At 46.2% G+C, this 25,846-nt stretch overlaps 1 protein-coding gene and 1 long non-coding RNA gene across 6 annotated transcripts in view; one reads left to right on the top strand and one right to left on the bottom strand.

The window, feature by feature from the left end:
• The window catches only part of LOC138513602 (uncharacterized), a 69,687-nt gene extending 55,784 nt beyond the window's left edge, over positions 1–13,903 (top strand). The window contains exon 2 of the long non-coding RNA XR_011281782.1: positions 13,497–13,903. This is a non-coding gene — a long non-coding RNA (uncharacterized lncRNA). The remainder of the gene's footprint in view (positions 1–13,496) is intronic.
• Positions 1–25,846, bottom strand: part of IQSEC3 (IQ motif and Sec7 domain ArfGEF 3) — a 1,249,628-nt gene that overhangs the window by 518,648 nt on the left and 705,134 nt on the right. For 4 of the 5 annotated variants that reach the window (XM_069628576.1, XM_069628577.1, XM_069628578.1 and 1 more), the window contains exon 3: positions 7,416–7,689. The exons of the other annotated variant lie outside the window; for it this stretch is intronic. In XM_069628576.1, coding sequence (XP_069484677.1) covers positions 7,416–7,689 — 274 coding nt within the window. The remainder of the gene's footprint in view (positions 1–7,415; positions 7,690–25,846) is intronic. 5 annotated transcript variants of the gene reach the window in all.

The raw sequence follows: 25,846 nt of genomic DNA, 5'->3' as shown, positions 1-25,846 counted from the left end.
GTTGGTATCTAGAAGGTTTGGTCTTGCTCTCATTATGAGGTTGCATGCCAATCGGCTTGGGAATTTTTTGATATCATTCTGGAGTTCATCTCATGCTTTTAATTTTCAGACAGACAGAAGCTTAGCTCCATATCAACGGTCCCCATCACACAAAGCACTATCAATTCCATGTCAATGCAGGGAAACCACTATTTTAAACCAAAACAAGATAAGTACCTTCAGCTGGATGTGGCCATTGGGGAGAACCTTGCTTCTCAATATATCAGATATTGCAATACTACTCAAGATTTGAGACAGAGTGCAAATATCATTTTAGCACTGAATCAGGTGAGTGAAATGATGGAGAGATTTGCACAAGATCAAGCAGTGCGCTCTCTCGGGAGGATAGCTCAGGGGCAACGTGCTCACCTTGGAAGCAAGACGACACGGAGCACCATAGGTTTGATCCGCGGATCCACGCTTAGAAACCTCTGGGTATTAAGGCATTATAAATAACCTATCATATCATATCATGTGTGGCAAAACCAGGAATTTGGGGTACTGCAAACATATTCCTGTATTATCCCTATGTATTGCCCTCCTGGTTGGATTAGGCCCTTTCTGCACTTCTGTGAAAGGGGGTGAAGGGTCAGAGGAAGACTATTGCCATCATTTCTTCAGAGGCCCAGGCAGGGAAAGATGGATGAAACACAGGAGACGTGAAAGGTCTAGGAAAAGGGCTTGAAATAGAATAATGAGTGTGGCGCAGATACTGCCTGCATTGTGGCACTGGCTTCCTTCTGAGAAGTGCAGGTACCCTACTCATTAACAGTAGTGCAGTTCGCTGAGAAGTGCCAGAGCTCTTACCTGAAAGGAAGAAGTGTGAGTGGGCAGAGTCTGACAGAAGATGCCCATTGAAAGCACAGGGGGCGCATTCATGGAGCGGTCAACTGAACAGGTTCGGAAACTGCAGGTAAAACACACACCTATGGTCCGGCCAAGAAGCATACGCAGAGCATTAATGAACAGGACAAGGAGCCAGGCCCTGAGAAAGAGTTTGTTCACTGGTGCAATTAAGGCAAATGACAAGTTTAATAGCAGAGCTATTCATGCCTTCTGGGCGAGCGTGACCACTGGCAACACCCACAACAGCTCTACCCACAATGGAACCCCAGGCCAAAGCAGTGCATCAGATGCAAAACTTTCTGCCTGCTTGATACTGCTCAGTGACAAGCAGTACATTTTACACCAGCTGTGGGGGGCGCTAGATATTCCTTCCAGGGATGGGCCACATAGTTTTCAGGGAAAATATGCAACCGTGGGCCCATCTGTTTTTCATCCAAAGCTGGACTCCAGGAGGAAATTGGGTCAACCGTGTAGCTCTCCCTTATGTGGAGGGACAATGCCTCTCATGTCCACCTGGATTAAAATCTTCCAAGATGCGATGGACCCCATCTTTGAAATGTAATTCTACCCATTCAATAATTTCTTATTGATTTTCTTATAAGGATCTTATCAGAATCTTACACAAATCCTACTTCAAACGTATACGATTATATAAGAATGTAACATGGATTTCGCTATCATGCAATTTCTTATTATTGTTCCTACAATCCTACTAGTTAGTCATAGGTTCATATAAACTACTTATCTTACAAACTACTCATAACAATCTCATAAGGCATTTGTGTAGGGGTGGGTTTGGCCAAGTCCTGACTTGATCTACGTTGGCAACGATCTGAGATACCCTTTGCCATGCCAATTCCCCCTAAGCTCTAGCTATCTATTTACCTTCGCCGTGGCGTGTATGCTGTCGCAACTATCAGTGAAATCAATGTCAGGAGAAAGTTTGCAGAAATCTCTCCCTCAAACTATCAGAGAAGCCTGTGGGCATGGGTCTCAGCCGTGTGTTGCAACCTCCCAATTTGACTTTTGGTAATTGGCTCAGCTGGTAGCAGTTGGTAGCAGTGAGGCCAGCTGATTCGCTGATTTATCCCTAGAAACAGCAGGCCGGGGCGTGCTGCTAGGAAATGGGGTGGGAGGGGGTTCAATCAACTGGAATATAGTTGAAAGTACCTACTTTAATTTCTATGCCAACCGTATGTATATGCAGTTGGCTCAACTGAAGGTTTAAGGCCTCGATTCACCTTTTTGGTCAGACTCATATGAAGCATATCTTCTGTGTTCGGGACCGCAGGGCCGTCACTCATGTTTGTGCTGCCAGTACGGTTTTGCGCCTCAGAAAACTGAATTATTGCGCCACTTCCTTTCCAAACTAAGCTGATATCCCTGTTGGATTACTTCATCCTCTGGTTTTAGACATTCTCCAAAAAGATGTCTTATTGTGACATGGCTTCTTATCGGTGCCCAGATCCTGGTGCACACAGGTCAGTGACAATATGAATGATAATTACAAGCAACACTAACAAATATACACACAATACACAAACACCGGGAAAGGGAACATAGAAAATGGGAGTAAAAGCAGAGAAGGCATAGGTGGTCCCCTCCATTTCCCCCCCCCCCAAAGAACCCAAAAAAAACCAAAACATTAAAAATGTTACAAAGTTGCCAAGAAAAACTGCCCTGAGAATCAGAGCTTTCTTAAAAAGTCATTGGAGCTACTTCTTACAGCCCCTGTGATTTAAACATTTTGGATGATGATTTGTTAAATGGGACATAAAAGTGCCAAAACAAATGTTGTTCCTGCCCGTTAATATTTTATCTTCTTCCTATTTTCCAGCAAAAAACATTTTCCATCGAACGTATTTTCAGAATGTTTGTATTTTTCTTGCTCCAGCTGTTCTCCATTTTATGAGCTGCGTGCAAGGCCCTAAAAAAGAAGTGACACCAGCGCATGAGAGGAAGTGCAGTCCTTAGAGCCGTTATAGCTGTAAAGGCGCACAGTAAAAGGTTGCATTTTCTTTTACTTTACACCAACAACGGTACTTACCTACTACTAGTGAAGTACCTACTGTAAAATACCATATGTATGATTGCTACTATTGGTAGTAGCAGTTGTTGTACCTCCACCAACAGTAGAACGTCTACCACCAGCAGTAGTGGCACTACTGAAAGCAGCAAAATATGACTGCTACTCCAAGTAGTGATAATTTTAATAACTATAGTATTACTACCAGCACTACTAGTATTACTACCAGTAACATTAGTACCAGTAAAAAGAGTAGTACTAATACTAGTGCTGCTGTCAGCTGTAACCTTAGTAATAATACTGCCAGTAGTAGCAGTGGTAGTAAAAAGGTTATTATCATTACCAGCAGGAGCACTATTTGTACTATCATTAGTAGTGTCAACAGTATTATTACTTCTAACAGCATCAGAAGTAACACTACTACCATGACCCGCAGCAGTTCTTATATTACTGGCAGTAATATTACAATGATTACTATTGGCTGCAGCACTACTAGTAATAGTAGTGGTAATATTACTACAAGTAGTACTGGCACTACTATGAATAGTATTGCAGCAGTATTAGTATAATTATTACTTGTGGTAGTATGCCTATTGGTATATGGGCTACTAATACAACTAGTACTACTGCCAGTAGTAGCCATAGCTATAATACTGCCAGTAGTAGTGGTGGTGGTAGTAAACAGGTTTTATCATTACCAGTGGGAGCACTATTACCACTACCTTTAGCAGAATCAGCAGTATTAGTATTACTGACAGCATCAGAAGTAGCACTATTACTACTACCTGTATAGTACCAGTACTACAGGAAGTACTACTATGACTACAACTGGCAGTAATACTAGTAGTGACAGTGGTGGTAGTAGTAATGCAAGTAGTACGAGTATTACTAGAGGTAGTACTGTAGCACTAGTATGATAACTGGTGGCACTATGCTTTTTGGAATGGATAGTAGTGCTACTAGTACTACTAATGGCTTTAGTGCCAATATTGTCAGTAATGGTATTCCTGTACTTATAGTAGAACTAATGCTATTGGTAGTAGAACGGATATTACTGCAGCTGGGACTAGTGCTACTGCTGCTCCTATTACTGGAAACAGTACTGCTTCTAGCAGTGGTTGTAGCACTAGTACTACTATAGGCAGTAGTACTAGTAGTATTAATAAGTATGCTATTGTTACTAAAAGTACTACTATTAGTGTTAGCAGTAATACTGCTGGCAGTGGTAGGACTGCTACTAATGAAGTACTAGTACTACTCTAATAGTAACGCTGTTTCTGGTATCACTACTAAAGGTGGGCAGGATTAATAGGTAAGTTAGCTTGTTGGTGTAAAGTCAAAAAAATGCAACTTCATGCTTTAACACCCTGCTGCTGTAAAGGATCTTCAGGGTGCATTTCCTCTTCTCTGATGTCACTTCCTCTTTAAGGGCTTCAAAGCAGCTCACAAAAAGGAAGACACCCATAGCATGTAAAAAAAATGTTGTAGTAGGCAGAAGATTAAACCTTAACATTTAGGAGTAACATATTTTATAAACGAATCATGCCTTCAACATTAACTAGTCTTATCTTAATTTTGAGCATTTTATCAATGGTTGAACGTTAAATGCTGCTGCCTCCAGTATTCAATAAAGATTATTTGAAAGACATTAAATAAACTGTCCTTGGGATCAAGAATCGCGTGATATCTCTTTTTGTAATGTCATTGGTAGGTCCAGAGTAGCACGATGTCACTTTACACTACCATCATTTCGATGAAATAGCACAACTGAGGATCCTTGATTCAATAAAAGCAGAACAATCTTGAGTATCATATTCCCAGTGTTGACGTGCTTCTTCTGCGCAGACTACGGCTGCGCACCGGCTATCCAGAAGCCATTTTGGGAAATCTGTAGTTGAGTGAGCAAAGGGCGCCCCCGCAGGTAAATGCTGGGAAGGCACTGTAGGAGGCAATTGAAGGACTTAATGCATAAAGGCGTCACACTCTTCACGTGTATCTGCCCCTGTGTTGCAATTAACTGTAACCTAATTGTACTGTTCAGGAGTTAGCCATCTTTCACTCTTTGAACCTTATTATCTAACGTTTTGCCTTTTGGGGGTAGGATGTCATTCAATCCTTTTGTTTAGCATTTTCTTGATTTAAATAAACAGGATGTGCCATAATTTTAAGTTATTCACTCAATTGTCACATAAAGCACCACATACATCGTGGTGTCATTGTTGATATTGCGTTTAATTGTTCTGCAGTTATTTTCTTAAGTAGAAAGCAACGCAGGACATTGTTTTTTACTCATTCTCCTCTATCAAATTTGAGGAGTGGTGCAAATTCACGTTGATTCGAGCCTCTTCACTAAACCCCCTAAATATCCTCTGAGGCACCAGCCACTGTGGGGAAGGCACCAAACGGGGCAATCCGTGTGCTGGCCGGGCCCCACTGCTGAGAGGCCGCCCCCTAAATACCAGGGGGATGCGGCATACCATAGCAGTCTCACGGCCTTGCCGGGGGTACCACACTACTGATCCGGCAGTTATTACCCGGTATCCCCTGCGGAGGCTGCTTTGCATAACGATCTTGAAGCGTGCTGGCCCCGAGCCCTACCCCACACACGCTCCCGCGGTGACGGTCAGTCTGCTATTGAGGAGGTGAAAAGCATGGCGTGTGGGGAGCTTCCCTGCTGCATCACGATACCTGCTCTCAGGATCCAGAACTGCCACACCATAGACCCGGCACCTTATGGCGGATGGACCCCGCGCCATAACCTGCATTGAGGGCTGCATAGTCACACACACCTGAGCAGTGTCAGAACTTGCATCCCCCTACCTATAAGCCCCTAATGTGAAGGACTTTGAAGAGGCACAGAGTACAGTAAATAAGGCACTGCCCAAGAAACATTACAGCAGGTCTCCCCGCCACCATCCCGGGGAGGCCCAACACAACATCCTTCCGGATTGGACCTGATATATCCTTACACCTACCTGATAGATACTGGTACCATAGGCGAACAACCACTAACTATCTTGACACATATTCGAGTATCGGATCCACAGACTGACCCTCAACCACCGGGGTCCTCTAATAACCCACCTCACCAACGTGCTATGACAAACCAAATAACAGGACATAGTGGCTCGAATAGGGTGCGTCCCACAGTGAGTGCAATGGACAATCCCAAAAGACATGCCAAGATGCACCAATTTGCGTGGCTGGATCAGTCACAACCCCCCACCCCACCCCCCGAAGCAGAACCAGGGCCCTACCCAATTGGATGTGTCGGTCCTAAACCAAAACCTACTGGCCCTGAAAAGTAGCACAGACAACCTTGGTGCAAAAATTGATGCCCTTACATGCAAAGTCGACAACCTTCTGTCAGCGGCACCCTGGGTGACCTCCTTCTCATCAATTTCTGAAGAGCTGCCAGGCAGATCATAGACAGACCTAACCTCTGCTCATCCCCTTACCTCCAAAAAAAACCCAACTCATATTTTGCAACTAACGCATATGGACTGACCGAACTGAATTCCTATCATGTTGTATAAATCAGCCATATTGTATCTATGCTTTCTTCCTATTTGATGTATAACAAGCACAAACCAGTAGAGCTCTTCAGCCTCTTAAAATACCAATTGAAACGTTCTTATGTTGTGGTCACATGTTTTGTGACGTATGACTATATGTGTTATTCTCTGTTGGACAGTACGGTTTGATTGAGTTACATGAAGGCCCAAAATGATGCATAAAGCCTGCAGGCTTGGTAAGAGGCGAGGCTTCGGTGCTGAGACAAACAACGGGTGAGGCAGAGAGTTACACTCAAATAGACTGCGCGGTACATCGAGCCGCCACCATGAATCTGTGGAGGTGGAGGGAAGGGGATGAGCGAATGAGGCTGTCTATGATCTGCCTGGGAGGTCCAAGCAGTCGCGATATTAACTCGGGAAAATTCACAATCGCAGCACTTCAGCTGCACAAAGGTTCTGTGCAGATTCCAGCAAGTGTGCAGCACGTGAGCTCTGCGAAAAACCCATCTTGAGAGAAACTACAGGCCCTGCAATCACAGAACACTCACTAGCTCTCTGTTATGATTGCTCTTCTGATTTCAAACCTGTAGCAACTGCGCCACAGGTGTTTAGAGACAGACCACCACGAAGACCTGTCCTTCAAACTGTTTTCAGTTGCCTCGGGTAGATAGTGGACTTGGTTCCACACAATAATGCCCTGTATCTCTCCCAGTTGTCCACAAACTTGGTAGAATATAATCCTTTCTCTGAAACCAACCACACAGACATTGCGCACTAAGACAGAGCCTTATTACCATGAATCCCTTCCTCTCCCACCCCGTAGGCCTTCTCAAAATACCTCCAATCCGCACTCAAGCCTGGAGGGTTAGGATAAGGGAAAAATGGCCGCCCTTTCTGAACTCCTTACTCCATCATCCCCCACTCTCGAAAGGTTCCCTCCTCTCACACCCTCAACATGCCATTCACCCATTTCTTGACACTTAGTGTACCTGTTTGTTCTTTAGCTCAAGGGATATTTCATAATCGGAGGCTGCCGCGTGGGAACAGGTGGGCACACCCTTGACTTGCAGTGCTCCCACCGGGGAGGTGTTGTGGTGATGGCTGGCCCTCGGCACCAGAGTGGGGCACCCTGCTGCCTGCTCCTCCTGCAGTTCAGGGTGCTTGGCATGAGAACCGCACTCATGACCACTCTGTCTGTCGGCCTCCGTCCCATCCGCCGTCTCGCAGCCGGGCTTCTTGCTGCTGGAGCCACAGGATCCGTCACTGTGAAATAAAATGCAATTTTTTTGTTCTTGTCTTTTAGTTTGTCTGTCTATGCACCTGCACACCCCATCCTCAGACATGTACTCCACTAGCGGCAATCCAAGAATTTGTCTGATATGTGGCATTATAGAGGTGGATATCCACACAGAACACCCTCATCATCGGGGAGATATCATTGAGTGTAAAGGTAATGTGAGGGCCACATCTTGTCAAAATGACAAACACATAATGAATCCACACTTTATAATGTCACCAGCCATTGGCTATAGCCATTTATCGTGTGTGGCACTCAGTCCTACCACTCTCACAGGCCACATAGTTGGCAATGAAATATTTCTTGGGAAATTTGCAAAGTTGCCATTTTGCGTAACTTCTTCGTGCAGTTTACTGTCACCGGCCTCCCACCCACAAACACACACACAAATACATACTGGCAAACAACACACTGCTTACGAGAACGCACACCGCAAACAACATACATGAAAATCACATATACACAAAAATTGATCTCACCCAATGTGCTTGGAAATTTGTATCCGCAAATAGCGAACTAGAGGCCATGTGCTAAGGAGGGTTACCAGTCATTTGGTTGAAAAAAATTGGTCGACTGGACAAATGGTCGAACCAATTTGGTTGAAAACCAAATGGTCGAATTTTTTTTTTTTTTTATTTTCACCCCTTTTTTTTGGAGGGGGGGTCCCCCCAACCCCCTTTTTTTTCTAAAAAACCCTTTTTTTAAAAAACGAAAACCCGAAAAATAAATATATAATTTTAAAAAAAATTCAACCATTTGGTTTTCGACCAAATTGCGTCCACCAAATGTCATTCAACCAGTTTTCAGTCGACCAAATGACTGGACACCCTAAGGAGTTTGTTTCGGTGAGAAAATGACAAAAAAGTGGACTTATGAGATGAGCTGTGTCTTTCCTCTGCGCTTTAAGCTAATCCCCTGTTGCACTCTTGGAATGATGCTTTTCCAGCCTGACAAAACACGTGCTACTGGCCCTTCGTACGTAAGGAAATTATCATAAGGGATTCTTTAGTTTGAAGCAGCTGCCTCCCGAGGTTACTGTTTCCTTTGTAAGTCCCCTGTCTCTTATAGTTATTTTTCTTTCATTTGTCACTAGTCTATGCCTCACTTTGTTCACACCCTCATGAACTGGCTCACCACTAATCCTCATCTTTGTCCTTTGTACAGACACCGTTACGGGAAACGCTGCCGCCATCTGTAAATGTGCTATTCTAAGTCATTTCTGATTGAAATTGTCATCCCCTGTTCTTCAAATTAATACAAATATATAAAAACAAATAGTAGACGAACATTTATGCTGCAAGGAAAGAAAGAAGGAAAGCGAGTGAATGATGGCACACACAACAGGGTCCAACTACCTTTTAAACAATGTAAACTCAACTGTGTTGACTCACAACTAGTCTGAATTGGCATTCCAAGGTTCCCTGCTACAAAAAGGCATGGCAACCTCAAGGTACCACTTGATGCTGGGAGGCTAACAGTAGTGTGGGTTTCAGGTGTTTGTGGTATTTAACAAGCTCTTCGATACCGCACGGCATGCTGGCAACACACGCTATTAGGGTGGGTAATTCGGTGATGTAGACCATTGAGGTCAGGGTTCCTGTCATTATGTACTAATGTATCTTTGTGGCCTAGAGCCTGGCGAAAAGACAACCGTAGACAACGCTGTACCTATAGGGGCCACCTTAATAAGATCACCCACTAACCCATTCCCTCACCTGAAACCCATTCCCTCATGTAGGTTGACCAAAGACAATTCATATATCTGTGCATGCCAAAAAATGGACCAGTCTTCCCACTACCAGTCACTGCTACAACGTAGCATCAGTGTAGAATCAGCAGAGGGAATGGGCCCAGTAGTCCAAGTATGTCATCAAATTCAAAGTTTCTGTAGAAGGAAAAGGTGCTAAATTGCATTTCCTCTCACCTGGCCCCATGTCGCCGTACATCCCGCCACCGGCATGGATTGTGGATTTTTACAACTAGTCAAGGATGCTGTTTTGGCCTTAGTGTGCCAAGGACCCCCAACAGCTCTCTGAGGCCACCGAGCTCTCCATGACCGAGAACGAGAATGTGTTATGATTCAGAACTTTGACTTTTGTGTGCCAAGGACCCCCAACTTCTCTCTGAGGCCACCAAGCTCTCCATGACCGAGAACGAGAATGTGTTATGATTCAGAACTTTGGCTTTTGTGTGCCAAGGACCCCCAACTTCTCTCTGAGGCCACTGAGCTCTCCATGACAGAGAACGAGAATGTGTTATGATTTAGAACTTGGCAGAACCAAGTTCCAAGCAGATGCGCCAACCCGCGCAGACGGGCGCTAGAGGGGTAGATGGCATAGCGGGCCATCGAGGGCCACCCCCTTCGTGGACTTGCCTCCTCTCATCGAGGGGGCAGAAGTGCATGCTCCCCTATGGTCCGGCCCGGAAACATCCTGGCCTAGGGAGGTCCTGAAATGGCCTGGGCTGAGAGGGCTAGGTCTCTCTTGCAGCCCAGGCAGCAGCAGGATAGCAGTCTCGGCAGAGTTTTGCGGTTTTGCCGAGACGGATAGCAGTGAAGCGACAAGGTAGGAGTGCAGTTGATGGTTGGGCACTGGGGGCGCCTGCCTTTGCCATGGGGCCTTGGGGCCCTGGCATATCCTCCACGGTACAGGCGGCCAACGTGAGGACACGCATGGCCCGGGGGCAGCTGCTGTGGGCCTGCAAGTGTTCTGGGTTAAGATACAAACTGTGGCGTTTTTGGGATAGCGGGTGACCGGTGCTCGCACACTTAATGTGGGGCGTGAACGATCTGGATATGGTTTTTCATGAAATGGCGCCGTACCGCGCTGTTTATAACATGTTCAATTTATCAATTTCAGGGAAGGTGCGGTCGCCGTGCCGTTTTGTGGAGAAATTGAATATGCGTGATTTCATACATGCTCGAAAGGCAGGGCACACATTATTGTTTGTTTGGAGCTACTTGGCGTCGTCCTGCTGGAGGGTACGGATATGAAAAAATGCGGTCGTCCTGCAGCTCTGTTTTGTGGATTTCTTTGTTGATCTGGGAAAAAGGGTGCGGGGGATTATTTGTTTGGGTCAGCTTGCCATTCATGAATAGAAATGGTACGGCTGGAGGATTGAGAACTGCTGGGCGTTTTGCAATGTAGCCTGGTTTTGGGCTGGTTTAACAACTTGTGAGGAGAAAGGCGGCCGCCGTACCGCTTTATTGTATGGAACTGATGTTTTTGAATAAAAAATGAGTGGGCATCGTGCCACCTTATTGATTGGAAGTTCCTTCATATGCGGTGGACCTGCGGTTTTATTGTCGGCCGTGATCCAGAAATGGCCATGTGAAGACGAGGGGCTGGGCAAGGATGCTAAATATAGTTCAAGGATGGCGGTTGTTGTTTCGAGCCGTGGGTGCCGGCCAGGGTCGGACTGAGACAAGAAATAGGCCCGGTCACCCAAAAAAAAGTGGCCCACCCCTCGCCTCAAAAAAGTGCCCCATCCCTCGACTCACGACCCTTGACATCTGATGACATCACTGGAAGATATGTCATTTGACCCTACCCCAAAGTGGCATCTCGGGAAGCGATGAAACACGACCTTTCACCCCTTGACGAAACAGGAAGTGTCCTCAAATGTCATTGACCCTAAGTACACTAAATCACTGTGAATCCAAGCAGACGTCCAAGGCCAAAGGATAATGTTAATGTATAGCACTTAAGCTCTTTTTTATAGAACAAATCTGCATACAATATCACCCAACCTGTGTTGGTACTCATTTATCGACATCAGAAGGCTTTTTGAAAAAATCTATATATTTTTTCAAATGTTTTTTTCCAAACCGGTCCAGTCATGGGCAGAAACTGGCCCCACTCCCCAGGGCCGATTTCGGCCCAGCCACAAGCCGAAAGGCCGAGGGGCCAATCCAACCCTGGTGCCGGCTGGGGCTTCCTCATCGAGTGGCGACTATGTTTGGGGTGCGATCACAGTGCCGCAAGAGACATTGCAGATGTGGCTAGTCTAACAGGGGGATAAGTGGTTTGGCAGGAGTACTGTACAAGCGGCCGCCGTGTCACTTTTGTCAGTAGCTTTGTCAAACGCACGACAATGGGGTAGCGTTACTGCCATGGAATCTGTTCAGTTTCTGCATTTTGTGCAACCGGACCGGCGTCGCGTTGGGGATGCCAAGGACTGGCTACTGTGCCTTGAGGGGCTCATTTCTAGAATGATTATCTTTCATGTAAATGGCACATAGGGATCTAAGGAGGTGCAGTTTAGCTGCGTTTGGGTAAAGGAACATGAAGCTGAATTATCTCAAGCATTGAAGCTGTGGGATGCGGGTGGGTAGGGGAAGAGCTGTTGCCATGGGAGATTGCTGTGCAGGAGTCGGGGAGAGGCTGGGATATTTAGAGCCTGCAGGGTGTTGTCAGCAATATTAAAGTAGGATGTCATGGGGAAGGTTAGTCTTCACATGGGTTCAGGATAGGGGCAGCAAAGACAGCATTCCAGGCGGGTATGCCGGGATCAGCCATTCAGAAGATGGTTAGATGGGAGTCAGATCGGTATAAGTTATATATCTGGCCGAGAGGGCAGGTCACCGGGATGCTGCCCGGAATGTGAGAGCTCAAGGAAGAATGCTGTGGGATCGAGGGGGGGTGGACAGTTGGAGGGGGCGTACTTTATAATATGTGGTGTTTTGTTTCTATTTCAGTGGGCCGCACAGTCTGGGTCATTGGCCATTCTTTCATCACCCAGGTGGAAAAGAGGGCCCAGGCAGGGCCTAGGCGAGGGACCCAGTTAGGATTTCAGGAGACGGAGCTGGTCTGGCGGGCACATCGAGCATGCAATGGCGCGCTTTGCTCTCTGCGGTACGCAGACTACTGGCCAGCATGGGGGAACCCAGGATGCTCATAGTACACCTAGGGGGTAATGACCGCGCTGATTTGGGAAGGGGTCGGTTACTTAAGGAGATGCAGGAGGGCATCACAATTTTCGGTCGGATGCTTCCTGAAACAGAAATAGCATGGTCAGAAATGCTTCCGAGGGGTGTATGGCGTGGAGCGGGGTCAAATGCAGCCATAGAAAAGTCTAGGAGATGGGGCACTAAAAATATGTAACGATTTATGAAGCAGGAAGGGCTGGCTTTTGACAGGCACCTAATGTTGTGTGATAGAGACCCGGCAAACTTTGCTAAAAATGGGGTTCATCTGTCCGATACCAGTAGGGATACCTTCAATTTAGTGCTGCGGGGAGTGATGGAAAAGGCAGGATGTACATAGTGTGATAGTGAGTATGAGAGATGTAACTGAGGCTTGTGGGGGCATTGAGGGTTGCGTGGGGACCACCTCCAAAGAGTGGCAGAGTTACAAGGGCAGCCCTAGAAAAAGAGGCATGCTGAGTACTTTCCGCGAGCAGGGGGTGCTAGAGGGGCAGCTGGCCACCCCTCTTGGCACCCCCTCCATGGACTCGCCTCCTCTCATCGAGGGGGCAGAAGTGCGTGCCCCACTATGGTCTGCCCGGAAATGGCCTGGATTGGGGATGCACTTAAATAGCATGGGCTGAGTGGGCCAGGCCTCTCTTCCAGCCCAGGCATCAGCAGCCACCCTCCAGCCCAAGCTGTAGTTCCAGAAATGGGGTAAGGGACGAAGGTTAGCCACAATTAAAGACAATACCAATTTTGTTTTTCAATTTCGTGCAGGTTTTTTATGATGTTTGATGGTTGTTAACCAGGTCAAATTTTTCTCATAGGTGATTGTAGCAAGGTTTCTAATTGTTTTTTCTGTCGCAGGCGGAGTTACAAGGGCGGTCCTAGAGAAGGAGGCACGCTGCGGTCACATCAGCCAGGATGGGGGAAGACGGGCACAGATAACAGTAAGGACAGTTGGGACTCCTCAACAACTGATGCAGTTTCCTTGTTCGCTCCAATGACTAAATGGGAGTGACTGAACTGGCAGTCGGCTACCAGGGCGGGGCGTTCTCGCAAGACCAGAAATGGAAGTGAGAAAGGCTCACCGGTTTGGAAATTGGACTATGTAACACAGGATTGGCAGAGCCACCCAGGAAAGGATGATGTTTTTGGGCCAGGCATACTTATGGCCTGAGCAGTGCTGGGACCACCTAGTAGGATGACTCTAAGAAAGCGACCATGCGTTTTTTCCAAATAAAATGTAATATGTTTTTCAAAAGTTCAGAAAAGGCCTCTGTCTCATCTCATTATGTGTGGACAATGTATATGGGATATGATGTATTACTGGATAGGGGGCCATAGTAAGGGTAAGTCCCGCTATGTGACCCGGGATGGGTTCAAGGAAAGACGGTTATGGAGAAGGGAAGAAGAAAGAAGGGTGCACCCGTGCATGGCTCCTATATGTGACTAAATAAACTCACCACAAAGTGTACTTCTCCCTGTGTCTGGTCGTCATGTCCATGGCGATGAGCAGGTACTGCCTGCAGTGGAAATTGGCTGCCTTGGGAGTAAGTGAGTAAGGGAGTAGAGTAAGGACTGCACTGCCTGAGGCCTCAGAGAGTAGCCCGGCATGGTGAGTGCTGGTGTCAGCTGAGGACCCATTATTGTGCACTTCAGTGAGGAGCAGGCAAGGCACAGCGCGTGCTGCAAGCGTGGGATGCCCGAGGATGTGAGTGTGTGAGAAGGGTACAGCCAGCTTTGTATGAATACGCCAAGAGGATTTATGTACGAAAGGGCAGCAAGTTGAGTAATGTGCTGCGTTTATTGAAAGCACAGCCATCTCCATGAGACTATCCAGGTGGATGTGGTGAGCCAAACAAGAGTTACAAGAAGGGGTTAAAAGCGCATAAAGAGCACATCTGGATTTTGAGCTGAGGGCAGAAGGGGTTGACAGACAAGGAGTATACGATGGCGAGTCCAGGAATAACATCCCCAGACAAGTTCCTAGAAACTCCAGGAGAGCCTGTTACTGAGTGGGAGGAGTGGAAAGACTTAATAATAAATAAATAATAATTAACTTGTTCAAGTTTTGTTTGCAAGCCATTGGTGAGGACACATTTGCTGATGAACGAATGCAAGAAAGAGGCAGTAAGAGTTATCAAGCACATTCCTGACCCACTTCCAGGAGTGGATGGTGAGGGAGATGCTCCTTCAAGGAGAATTATGTACAACTTGGCACTACGAAAAATGGAAGGACATTGCGGCCGTAGGATGAACATTGTACTGAAACGGTGCACGTTTTTCTCTCACTAGCAGATGCAAAGGGAGAGTGTGGATGCCTTTGTGGTGGATCTGAGAATATTAGTAGCTCCATGTCATTTCACCGACCTAGCGGACGAATATATTAGGGACCAACTGATACTGCACACAACAGATTAAAATATATAAGAGAAATGTTGTCAAGCTAAGGATCCCACGTTGGGGGAGGCACTACAAATAGCTAGAAGCATAGAATTAAGCAAGATATGTGCCTAATATGTAGAGATGAAAGAACAAAAGATGAATATATGGAAATAGAAATAAATGTTCTACAGCTACCTGAAGGGGAAGGAAAGATAGCTGCAGTGACCAGGAAGAAGGAATTTTCCGGTGCTCGAGGAAGTTCGTCCGTGGGAACAAACTTCAAGGGTGCGTGTTTCCAGTGTGGAATTGCCACACCTGGAATGTCCAACAAAAAGAGAAGTATGCAGGAAATGCAACAGAGGGGGACATTTTGCAAAACTGTGTCGATCATAAGATTCGTGAAAGAGGAAACCTGGGCTGAAATCTCAGATGAATGCAGTAAACCTGTGTGATGAAAATGATTATTCAAAGGTGGTAGTACAGATCCGGGTGCCAACAGTAAAGGAGAGGGAAGAAGTAGAGGGACCCTACTGACCGCCACTAGTAGATGTCACAGTAAATGAAGCGAAAGTGAGGATGCTGGTAGACTATGGCTCACCATATACATTGGTATCCCAAACAGTATATAAATCCCGCACACGGGAGGAGGACTAAGAATTGAGTGAAAATGACCTTGATCCCTACGCTTGTGGATGAATACCATTCACATTTAGGGTTATGTTTGGTGTGATATAAGTTTAGGTAACTAGAGGAAAGGTATGCGTAATAGAGTAAGTGACAATCTGATAGGGTGGAGGCACCAGCGTTGCTTGTAAATGGAACTCAAGCACATACAGAAGGTTTCTATGGCAAACAATTATGGGGAAGAGGTGGCAAGGAAGTTCCCGGAAGTGTTCAAGGACACAATTAGAAGATTGGAAGTTTTTAAACACATAATACAATTGAAGGGTGGGGTGGTGCCTACAGTACACAAAGTGAGACAGGTTCCTTTGAGTGTTAAAGAGGAGTTAGAACAAGAATTGATGAAGTTGTGAAGAGGAGTTATATTTGAGCCAATTGAGGTGAGCAAATGTTTGTCACCAATAGTAGTTACACAGAAATCGTATGGCAAGATACGTGTGTTAGTGCATTTATGAGGCATCAACAAAGCAATATGTGTAGACAAATATCCCCTTACAAATATAAATAGCATGCTGCCTACTCTGGAGAAAGTGACATTGTTTTCAACAATCGATTTGTCTTTAGCTTATCATCAGATAGAGTTATATCCAGAGTCAAGATAGACCACGTCCTTTATAACTCCTATGTGAGTTTACCAGTACACATGCATGCCTTTTGTGTTAGCCTCCATGAGTGCAATTTTCCAGAGGGTTATGAAACATCTGTTTAAGGGTGATAAAGGCATGCATTGTTTCCGAGATGATATTTTAGTGTGTGCATGGGAAGAAGAGGGGCATGACCGGTCATTGGTGTATGTGTTGGAGTCTTTAAGAGAGGCAGGCTTAACCATGAAATAAGAACATTTTAAGTTTACTTGGGGCATGAGGTAACCAGAGGAGGACTAAAACTGAAGACTGAATTAGTGAGAGTGATCAGAGGAGTGTTTGAACCAGAAGATAAAGAACAGTTAACAATACTTCTAGTGACAGTGGTGTTCTATGCAAAATGTATTCCAAACATTTCAGAGAGTACTGCTGTGTTGAGGGAAGTGCTCAGGAGGGGTGTACTTTCAAATGGTCGGACCAGATGAGGTGAGTGTTCAAGGGCATCAAGGAGGCTATCATAAAGTTACTCTCCTTAAACAGATTTGAGCTGGTTGCAAGAACATTTTAGACAGTTGGCACCAGTCAGAAGGGAAATGGGGTAGTGTTGAGTCAGAGGCAAGGCCGAGAGAATGTGGTAATCACATTTGCTTCGAGGGCATTGAGTGAGTGCGAAAGGAAGTACTCAGTGATAGAGAAGGAGTCATGGGCATGTTGTTGGGCAGCGAGATATTGCAGGGTAATACCTTTTGTGGTAAGGAGTGACCATAAGTCATTGGTGCATTTGTTTTCAACCCATGAATCGGGTTTGGTGACACCTCAAATTGCTAAATGATTGTCAAATACTCAAGAATTAAAGTTCACGATATAGTATATTGAAGGGCGAAACAATGTGGTGGAGAATTGTCTATCAAGACTGCCTCCTGTTGGATCATTAAAGGAGGTAGCAGATGAACGAATGGACATGTGTGTGGCAATCATATACGTGATTTGGTGGGAGTGGTAGTCCCTGAAGAGGAGTGGAAAGGGGCACTGCACAGTGATGTAGAGTTCAATCGTATGGTGGGTTATACGCAAGATGGTGGCCAGATAGACCAGAATGAGATACAGCGTTTAGTGTGGTAAAAGATGAACTGGTACCATGTCAGTGGGGTTTGACAAGAAGGGAAAAGTCGGTTCCTCCAGAAGCAGTGAGACAAAAAAAGTGATGAGTGCTTTACAAGGGCACCTCGGTTGTAGTCTCATCAAAAGAAGGTTGATGGAAGGAACCACAAATGCATTGTACGTGGGGTGAAATTTGTGTCTAATGAAATTAGGATGTTTTTGGAAGTACGTGGTATTACAAAAATTAGGACATTCCCTATATCGGGCCTCATTACGACCCAGGCGGTAAGGGGTTTACGGCGGCGTAAACAGCGCCGACCCTTACCGCCTGATTCCGAGGTCCCTTAGCGCCATGGAGGATTTAACACCTGCTTTTAGCAGGTGTTAAAAATCCATGGCGCTAAGGGACCTTGTTGTTAATTACGCCACCGTAATTTACGGTGGCGTAATTAACGCCTTCCCCACTCCCATTATGCCCTATGGGGCAAAAATGGGAATGGGGAAGGGTAAATGGGGATTGGGGACTTACCGCCCCGCCAACCTCGGAATGGGGCGGTAAGTCCGCCAACCACCATGGCGTAAACATAGTTTACGCCATGGTGGTAAAGGTACGACCCAGGCGGTAACTTACCGCCTGGGTCGTAATGAGGCCCATCATCCTCAAGGTAACAGGTTAGTGGAAAGAATAAATAGTACAGATGGCATTAGCAATTGGTTTGCCATGGAATCAAGTGGTGTGGGAGATAATAACAGCATACAGAGATACACCTCACCCCATGACTGGCCATTCGCCTTTTGTGATGATGAGAAGGAGAAACATGAAATCAGGCTTGTGTCCTCCATGGTTAGTTGTAGTTGGAGAAATTGCATTGCATCTGGGACGCATACTAGAGAGGGTGCGGAAATACAGGTATAGTAAAAAAGAATAAATGATGGAAGATGGAGTTTTTTTATACCCAAGAACCAAGGAAACTGGGTAAACAGTAAAGAACCAATAGGGTAAACAAGGGTGAGTCTGTGTTTTATAAATCAAGAAGGATAGTACGGAGTGGTTTGCACCATGTAGTGATGGAGGATGGACAGAGCTGGAATAGGCGTAGTGTGGCAAGACATGAGGGAAGACAACCAGTCTCAAGATGCACGGTCCGAAGAGGGATCATTGGTGAAGCTGCAAAATGGAGAAAAAAGAAGCGAAATGGAGAGTGGAGGGTAGGCATAATAGAAGGTCTGACAATCGGTGTAGCTGCATAATTCGGGTGCCTCCGAGCTGATACAAAGACTATGGGCCTCTTCACGAGGTGGGCAGAATGGGTTTAAAGGCGCTGGTAATGGTGCCGGTGCCGGTAAACCCATTCTGCCCTATTACGAGGTTCCCTTGCGGGACCCGCTCAGAACGTCTGGTCAGACCAGACGTCCTTTGCGGGTCCCGCATGGGGACCAGGGAGCTAATAGCAGGCCCGTTGTTAACGGGCCCGTTATTAGCTCCCTCCCCATTTCCATTGAGCCCTATGGGGGCTCGAATGGGAATGGGGATAGGTTTTTTGAATGAGGAATTACTGGGTCCTCCAAGGTTGGAATGACCCGGTAATTCCTCATTCAAGGAACCCAGACCCGAGTTTGGAGGAAGCCATGGCGCTATTAGCACGATGTCTACCTCCAAACTCGTAATGAGGCCCTATGTCCTGGAATGAAGTATAGGGAAGGTATGTGCTACTATTATGTTTAATTGTATGGTTGTTCAAGTTGTACTGTCTGAGATCATTTGGGGCATGAGTTACTCTAATGTGGTAGTGTAATATTTAGTGTAACATATTTACATTGTTAAGTTAATGATTAGTCATTTTATTCAAAGCTTTAATGTGCTAGGAAATGTCATACTATTTAATCTCATTTTATTATATACTTTTAGAATGCTACTTTGCCTAATTGTAAATAAAGGTGAAAATGGCATATGTTAGGGTTTAGAACTTGGCAGCACCATGTTCTATGTGACCTGGGGAGGGTTTGGGCTAACACCGGAGAAGGGAAGATAATAGTAGGGTGCGCCGGTGTGGGGCTTCATTATTTGATCAAATAAACTTACCACAAAGTGTACTTCTCCCTAAGTCCAGCTCGCCATTTCAGAGAGCTGGCTGTAGCATGTCATGTGACTTTAGTAGCAAACCCCAATCACAGTGGGCCCTTTAGACAGGAAGCTAACATTAATTTGTCGTAGATGTTAATCCACAGTCTCAATATATGTACCCCTCTACAAAAACAGTAATGCTTAAACCTTATAATGTATTCAATTCCACAGGAATAGGAGCACACAGCAGGAGTTAACTTTTGACAAACGCACAACTCTACAGTCCAGTGTTATCGGTTTAAATCCCTTGGCCAGGACACCCCAAGCTCTTCATGTGGAATAAGTAGCACTCAAAATCCTGCCTTCATCATGTGCTAATTGCCTAACGCAATGAATAATTAAGACACTTGATTATCCAAGCATTAATGTTTAACTCATTGCTTCACTGGTGCAGTAGTTCTTTCCACTGCAGGTCAAGGGAGTCATCGAGCAATATGTGAGATTCCTTGTAGATGGTTCGGGAACTAAGTGAATGCATCGCATCCATCACTGTAAATGCGATTACATCGCATATCTTACAATTCATTTCAGCGAAAATAAATGAGGGGGAGACCTCCCAAAACCCCCCTCCACCTCCCGTCACCTTAATGAATACTCCAACGCAATCCTCCGCACCCATGGAAGTAATATACCACACGAGAAACTGGCTGCAAGGCCAACAACTGCCAACCAGCCAGGAACTTCAAGTGTCAAAAAGGGCTGCAGGTCTTAAGGAGCCCATGGCAATAGCCTCAGTGATGTGGCCTAGCACACATGTTTAATGCAAATCAAACCAACCTAACTGTGGGCTATATTTTTTAAATGCCCATCATCTGCTTAGGTGATTACCTTTAAAAGAAAAACGATCTGATTTACAAACAGAAGCCATTGTCTGGCTTACAAATTGTGCTGCCATGAAGCACTATATTATCTGGCTCACTAATTGTGTATTCTTTATCTGTTTCTCTTTACTCAAACCACTAGCATCTAAGTCTTGTTCTCTGGGTGTGCGTAGATGTGCCACTATGAAGCACTATGTTAACCGGCTGACAAATGATGTAATCTTCATGTGTCGGCCTAGACTCAAACCACAAGCATCCACGTAAGTGTGGGTAGATGTGTCCTGGGGAGTGGTTCGCATCTGTGGGCTATGATTACTCTTTAAAGGATAGTTCCGGGACTTTTTTTTTATTGTCCCTACGGTTCGGCCATGTGTTTTTAAGCATAAATCGGTAGATCGTAGAAAACTTTCCTATGGACCTTACCCGACTTTTCGTCCATTAACGCACTCGAAATCAGCCGCCATTTTGTGATAATCCTATCATTTCCCCCCATCGACCTGGCTCACCTGCGTTTGCGGCACTAAATCAAATCCCCCGCCCCTGAAACAGACATCAGCAGACGCGTACCGCCCATTTCCCAACGCCAAAGCACGTTTCATGTCAACAATCGCTGCGCCTCAGCTAATGAAGTGTCGCCATGGAAATGGCAGGACGCCTCTTTCCTCAATAAGTATAAACACACCGTTTCACAACACACAGCAGCAGATTTTCGGTTCCATTCCTCTCTCTGTGTTACTTTGAGTATTCTGTGACTCGTTTCAGTGCTCTGGTCAGCTACCTTCGCCGCTTCTAGGCCTTGTGAACACCTGTACCATCTCTGTAAATTATTTTACTTTCTTTACCACACAATGGCTACAATAATGCCGTATATGTACGAGCCCGAGTACACCGAGGAGGAACTACTGGAAAGGCAAGCACGCGAAAACGATGGGGATTCGGACGGCAGTTGGGAGGACCAGTCAACGGATGAAGAGCCTGGACCATGTCGCATGGACGGCGTCTCCACCTGGTGCACGTGCAATCGGTGCGAGCTAATGCCAACTGAGGAGGAGAACTGCTGCTGCCGTGAAAATTCCGGGTGCTTGGCCTACATTTCGGAAGGCGAGCCAAGTCCGCAATGCATCACCGAGCTGCCAGAGTTCAGGGAAGCCTGCCTCTCACGGACCGTGTTGAGGATGATGATGGTGCTTATGCACGAACTTCGCGGCACTGTTCGTCCGCGTAATCCGAGTAACGAGTAAGTATACTCTGGTTGTGATGTCAGTGATGCCACTACTATTTCATGGTCGTCTCCCACATATAAAATTACATCTACATATCATTCGAACGCATGTAAATTGGTTCCATATTGTGCATTTTCTAGATAGAATTTTTTTCAAAGCAGAATGACATTTTTTACCTGAATTGACATTGATAAGAAAGTTTTGTCATTTTAATACAGTTTGCTTCTTTCTTTTTCACAGGTGGTACAGGCTGGTGGCCTATCGTTGCTTCACTTGGTGGCTTCACGGGAGGCTCGGACACCGCGTTCGGAGAGTAATACCTGCCTGTGCGGTACTTGCCATTAGACAACATTTCCCCAGCGACAGTGGACAATACCGCGGATTTTCCCTGGATGTGCTGCAACCGGAACTTTACAATGTGTAATGTTTATTATTTATGTTCAATTGAAATTAAGATCTAAAATAAAACCCAACATATATTTTAACAATGGTTGTTTTGATTTTTTAAATGAATCTAGTGTGTCTCCATTGAATAGTCTTCCTGTGCCTTGTCTTGTCACACCACATGTCTCTGGCCAGCATCCTCCCTCACGCTGGCCGCCCACCTTCAATCCACATAAGTGTGTCTCCATTCACGAGTCTTCCTGTGTCTTGTCTGCACGACCAGCGCCCCAATCCACCCCCCGCCCTATCAAAGGCAGTTCGCACCGGGGTACTTGCGCTGGCAAGTGGAGCTGTCAGGGAGCGATAAAGGCCAAGAGGTGCCAAAGACCATGTACACTTCAAAGTGGTCTATAGAGCAGGGGTTGTTGTTCCCATGTCTACCTCCAGACCCCATGTCTCCTGCCAAGCATCCTCCCTCACGCTGGCCGCCCACCTTCAATCCACATAAGTGTGTCTCCATTCACGAGTCTTCCTGTGTCTTGTCTGCACGACCACCGCCCCAATCCACCCCCCGCCCTATCAAAGGCAGTTCGCACCGGGGTACTTGCGCTGGCAAGTGGAGCTGTCAGGGAGCGATAAAGGCCAAGAGGTGCCAAAGACCATGTACACTTCAAAGGGGTCTATAGAGCATGTGTTGTTGTTCCCATGTCTACCTCCAGACTCCGTGTCTCCTGCCAAGCATCCCCCCTCACGCTGGACGCCCCCCTGCAAACCGCATAATGCCACGACATATACACGTCATTCATTCACAAACACACCCCTGTTTCGAATTCTTTGTGGAGTCGCGTAGAAGACGCCTGGGCGCGTTTGCCTACGCAGCACAGTCACGTCACGGATAGAGGCGGGGAATATGAATGTTTTGATAAAGTCTGTTTCAGGGGCGGGGGATATGATTTAGTGCCGCAAACGCAGGTGAGCCAGGTCGATGGGGGGAAATGATAGGATTATCACAAAATGGCGGCTGATTTCGAGTGCGTTAATGGACGAAAAGTCGGGTAAGGTCCATAGGAAAGTTTTCTACGATCTACCGATTTATGCTTAAAAACACATGGCCGAACCGTAGGGACAATAAAAATAAAGTCCCGGAACTATCCTTTAACTAAAGTGGGCAGCGGATGATGTGTGATATAGATCAATCTTCAAAGCCTGGCCCACCAGAGGCCAACTGGATGAATAGGAAGCAGCTGAGAGCGGTCTGGCACCACTGGTGGGTGCCTGTGGTGACGGGAGGTGGTGCAGGGGAGTGAACAGTGGCAGCAATGTGTGAAGGGGCCATATTAGGTTCCTTGGACTAAATGGGATATGCGCCCTGCCGAAGGATGCCTCCCAGAGCAAAAAGGTATTTTGTTCACTCTGGTCTAACTAGAGGACCGGGGTTACAGTGCCCCACTTTAGAGAGCCATATTGATGGTTTTCTCCCCTCCCCCAATTTTGGGAAAGATTTGTGCTCTTGGAGGGGTGTTGGTTGCTGGTCACCTGAATTGTAAAAATGTGATCACTACAGCTACCAGAATCCTTTGAGACTGAGGGCCTCATTACGACCCTGGCGGTACGGGGTTAACGGTGCCGTAAAAGGTGCAGGCGCCGTTTACCCCGTACCGCCTCATTACGAGGTCCCCTCGCGGGACCCAGGAAGCAACGCCTGGTCAAACCAGGCGTGCTTACCGGGTCCCGCGAGGGGAAGAGGGAGCAAACAATGGGCCAACTCGAAATGGCCCGTTGTTTGCTCCCTCTCCCATTCTCATTCAGCCCTATGGGGGCTGAAATGGGAATGGGGAAGGACCGGGTCCGGGTCCTTGGAGGGAGGAATTACCGGGCCTTCCGAACTCGGAATGGCCCGGTAATTCCTCATTCTGTGGACCCGGACCTGGACGCGATTTCGGTGGCAGCCCTGCCGCCAATAGCGGCATGGCTACTGCCGAGGTCGTAATGAGGGCCTGAAAGAGCAACTAATTAGTAACACCTGTAAAGAAATACAGTCTCCCTGATGATTGTTTGTGACAAGAAAGCGCTAGGAGGAGAAGAACAACAGAGCAACTGAACTGCAGCAGAGGTGATTCAACCCTCTTAATACTTGTTCATTTTGGGATTTAACCCAGTTACTACTTGCATTTGATATATTTGACTAGGAACTGGAGTGCGCACCTCGCCTGCCTCTTTTTTCACATACCTATAGGATTACATTAAAAATGTACATCTCTTCTACTATGGGGTCAGCCTCCTTGAGCGGCAGCTGCCTCCGCCTCTTCTTCTATATATCAGTCAAAGAATGGGGTGTTGGCTTCAGGTGATGCTGAACAAAGCAGAGGGCACCCAACAGATTTACATACTATGGCTTCTCCCTTTCAAACCAAATATGAAAAACACTGAAAGGTCACAGGAGAGATACCAGTGCCGCAGTTCATAGGAATCCAAACAGGTTGGCCCAGTGGAGCGTCTTTGTTGGTTAAACTAAGACCTTCCACAATGAAGTGAGAACTCTTCCAATTCCATGTGACAAAGTCTAGTCTGCATTATAAGTCTTAGGTAGGTAGGTTATGCTGGATACAAATAATGTGGCAGTCGATGCCTTGGCAAACATCAAGTTACATTACTGCAATGATCTATGTGCCACCCAGTCCCGCAAAGGGCTCCATCGTCTGGCAATAGGCTCAGAATGTGGCTGTTAAATTGGTTTGGGGTAGGCAAACATGACCACATATAAAAAGGCCACAGCTGAGACACGCTCTAAAGGCTAGAATTGACATTAAACTGGGCATAGAAAATACAGATGAATTAGACTTAAAAATATCTGTCGTCCAAAATGAATAACTATATTCTAACCTGTGATCCCCATTCACCAGACATGAAACTAATTCTAATTATCCTATAAGAAAGTGGGGCTAGGCTACAGGGGGTTCTGCATGCAGAATGCTTTAGACTTCCTTTAGACCAGGGCTGATAAAACCAATAATCTCGATTTTAAAGCGTCTTAAAATGGTTCCTCGTCTCCTAAATCCGGGTCTCTCTCCTTTGGTCCAGTCATGTTTCACTACAATGGAAGATGCTCAGCACATCAAGACTGTTTGTTCCATAATGGAGAGTACCTTACAAATGCGGTCACACCCTCATTCAGGAGTTAGGTCAGTGTCAGAGTAGCAAACTACGGCTACTCCAGGAGGACTCCCACAAGGTCATCCTTGAATTGAATGGTATGCGGAGCAGCACAGATGCTGGTGGGCTGCAGAAGGCACATCGGGCCTCATTATGACCCTCCCAGTCTGGTAAGAAAGGGCTGGTGTTTACGTACACCGGCACTTTACCGGGCCGGCAGAGTACGTGTATGCCGGTGGGGGTTACCTGAATTACATCCAGCCAGGAGGAGGAGATAACTCGGGCCCCCACCGGCATAAAAGAGCCAGTATTTAATACCAGCAAATCCCCCATGGAGTCCTGTAGGCAGTACGTACCAGAATATCAGGCGTGGAAATGGTTGGTATGTTTGTCTGTATCCTGGTGGATTTTGCGCCAGGATACCGGCAAACTTGGAATAAGACCCATTGTTTGGGAATGAAAACCTACTATAAACCAAAGTGGAAACAAGACATAACAGACAGCAGGACCTGAGAAGAAAGATTACACTTAAAACTGAAAGTCTAACAACACCCAATATCTGATAAAAGAAGGATCCCATGTTCTTAAGAAAAAGGGCCCCCCAGAGATAGAGAACTCCCAACTAGCAGGAAATGTCCCCCTTTGTGACAGTGTCACATTACACGTGTTATTAGTTCTGGCCAGGCAAATGTGCCTCTTTAGGATTTTAGAGGTATTAACAGTCTTCATTCCACCAAATGGCATTACAGACACCACC

The sequence above is a fragment of the Ambystoma mexicanum genome, chromosome 12 (assembly GCF_040938575.1).
Source record: "Ambystoma mexicanum isolate Mex_15411 chromosome 12, UKY_AmexF1_1, whole genome shotgun sequence".
Classification (NCBI taxonomy): Eukaryota; Metazoa; Chordata; class Amphibia; order Caudata; family Ambystomatidae; genus Ambystoma; species Ambystoma mexicanum.
Note: the sequence above shows the minus strand (reverse complement) of the source record. Positions and strands in the feature narration are given on the sequence as shown.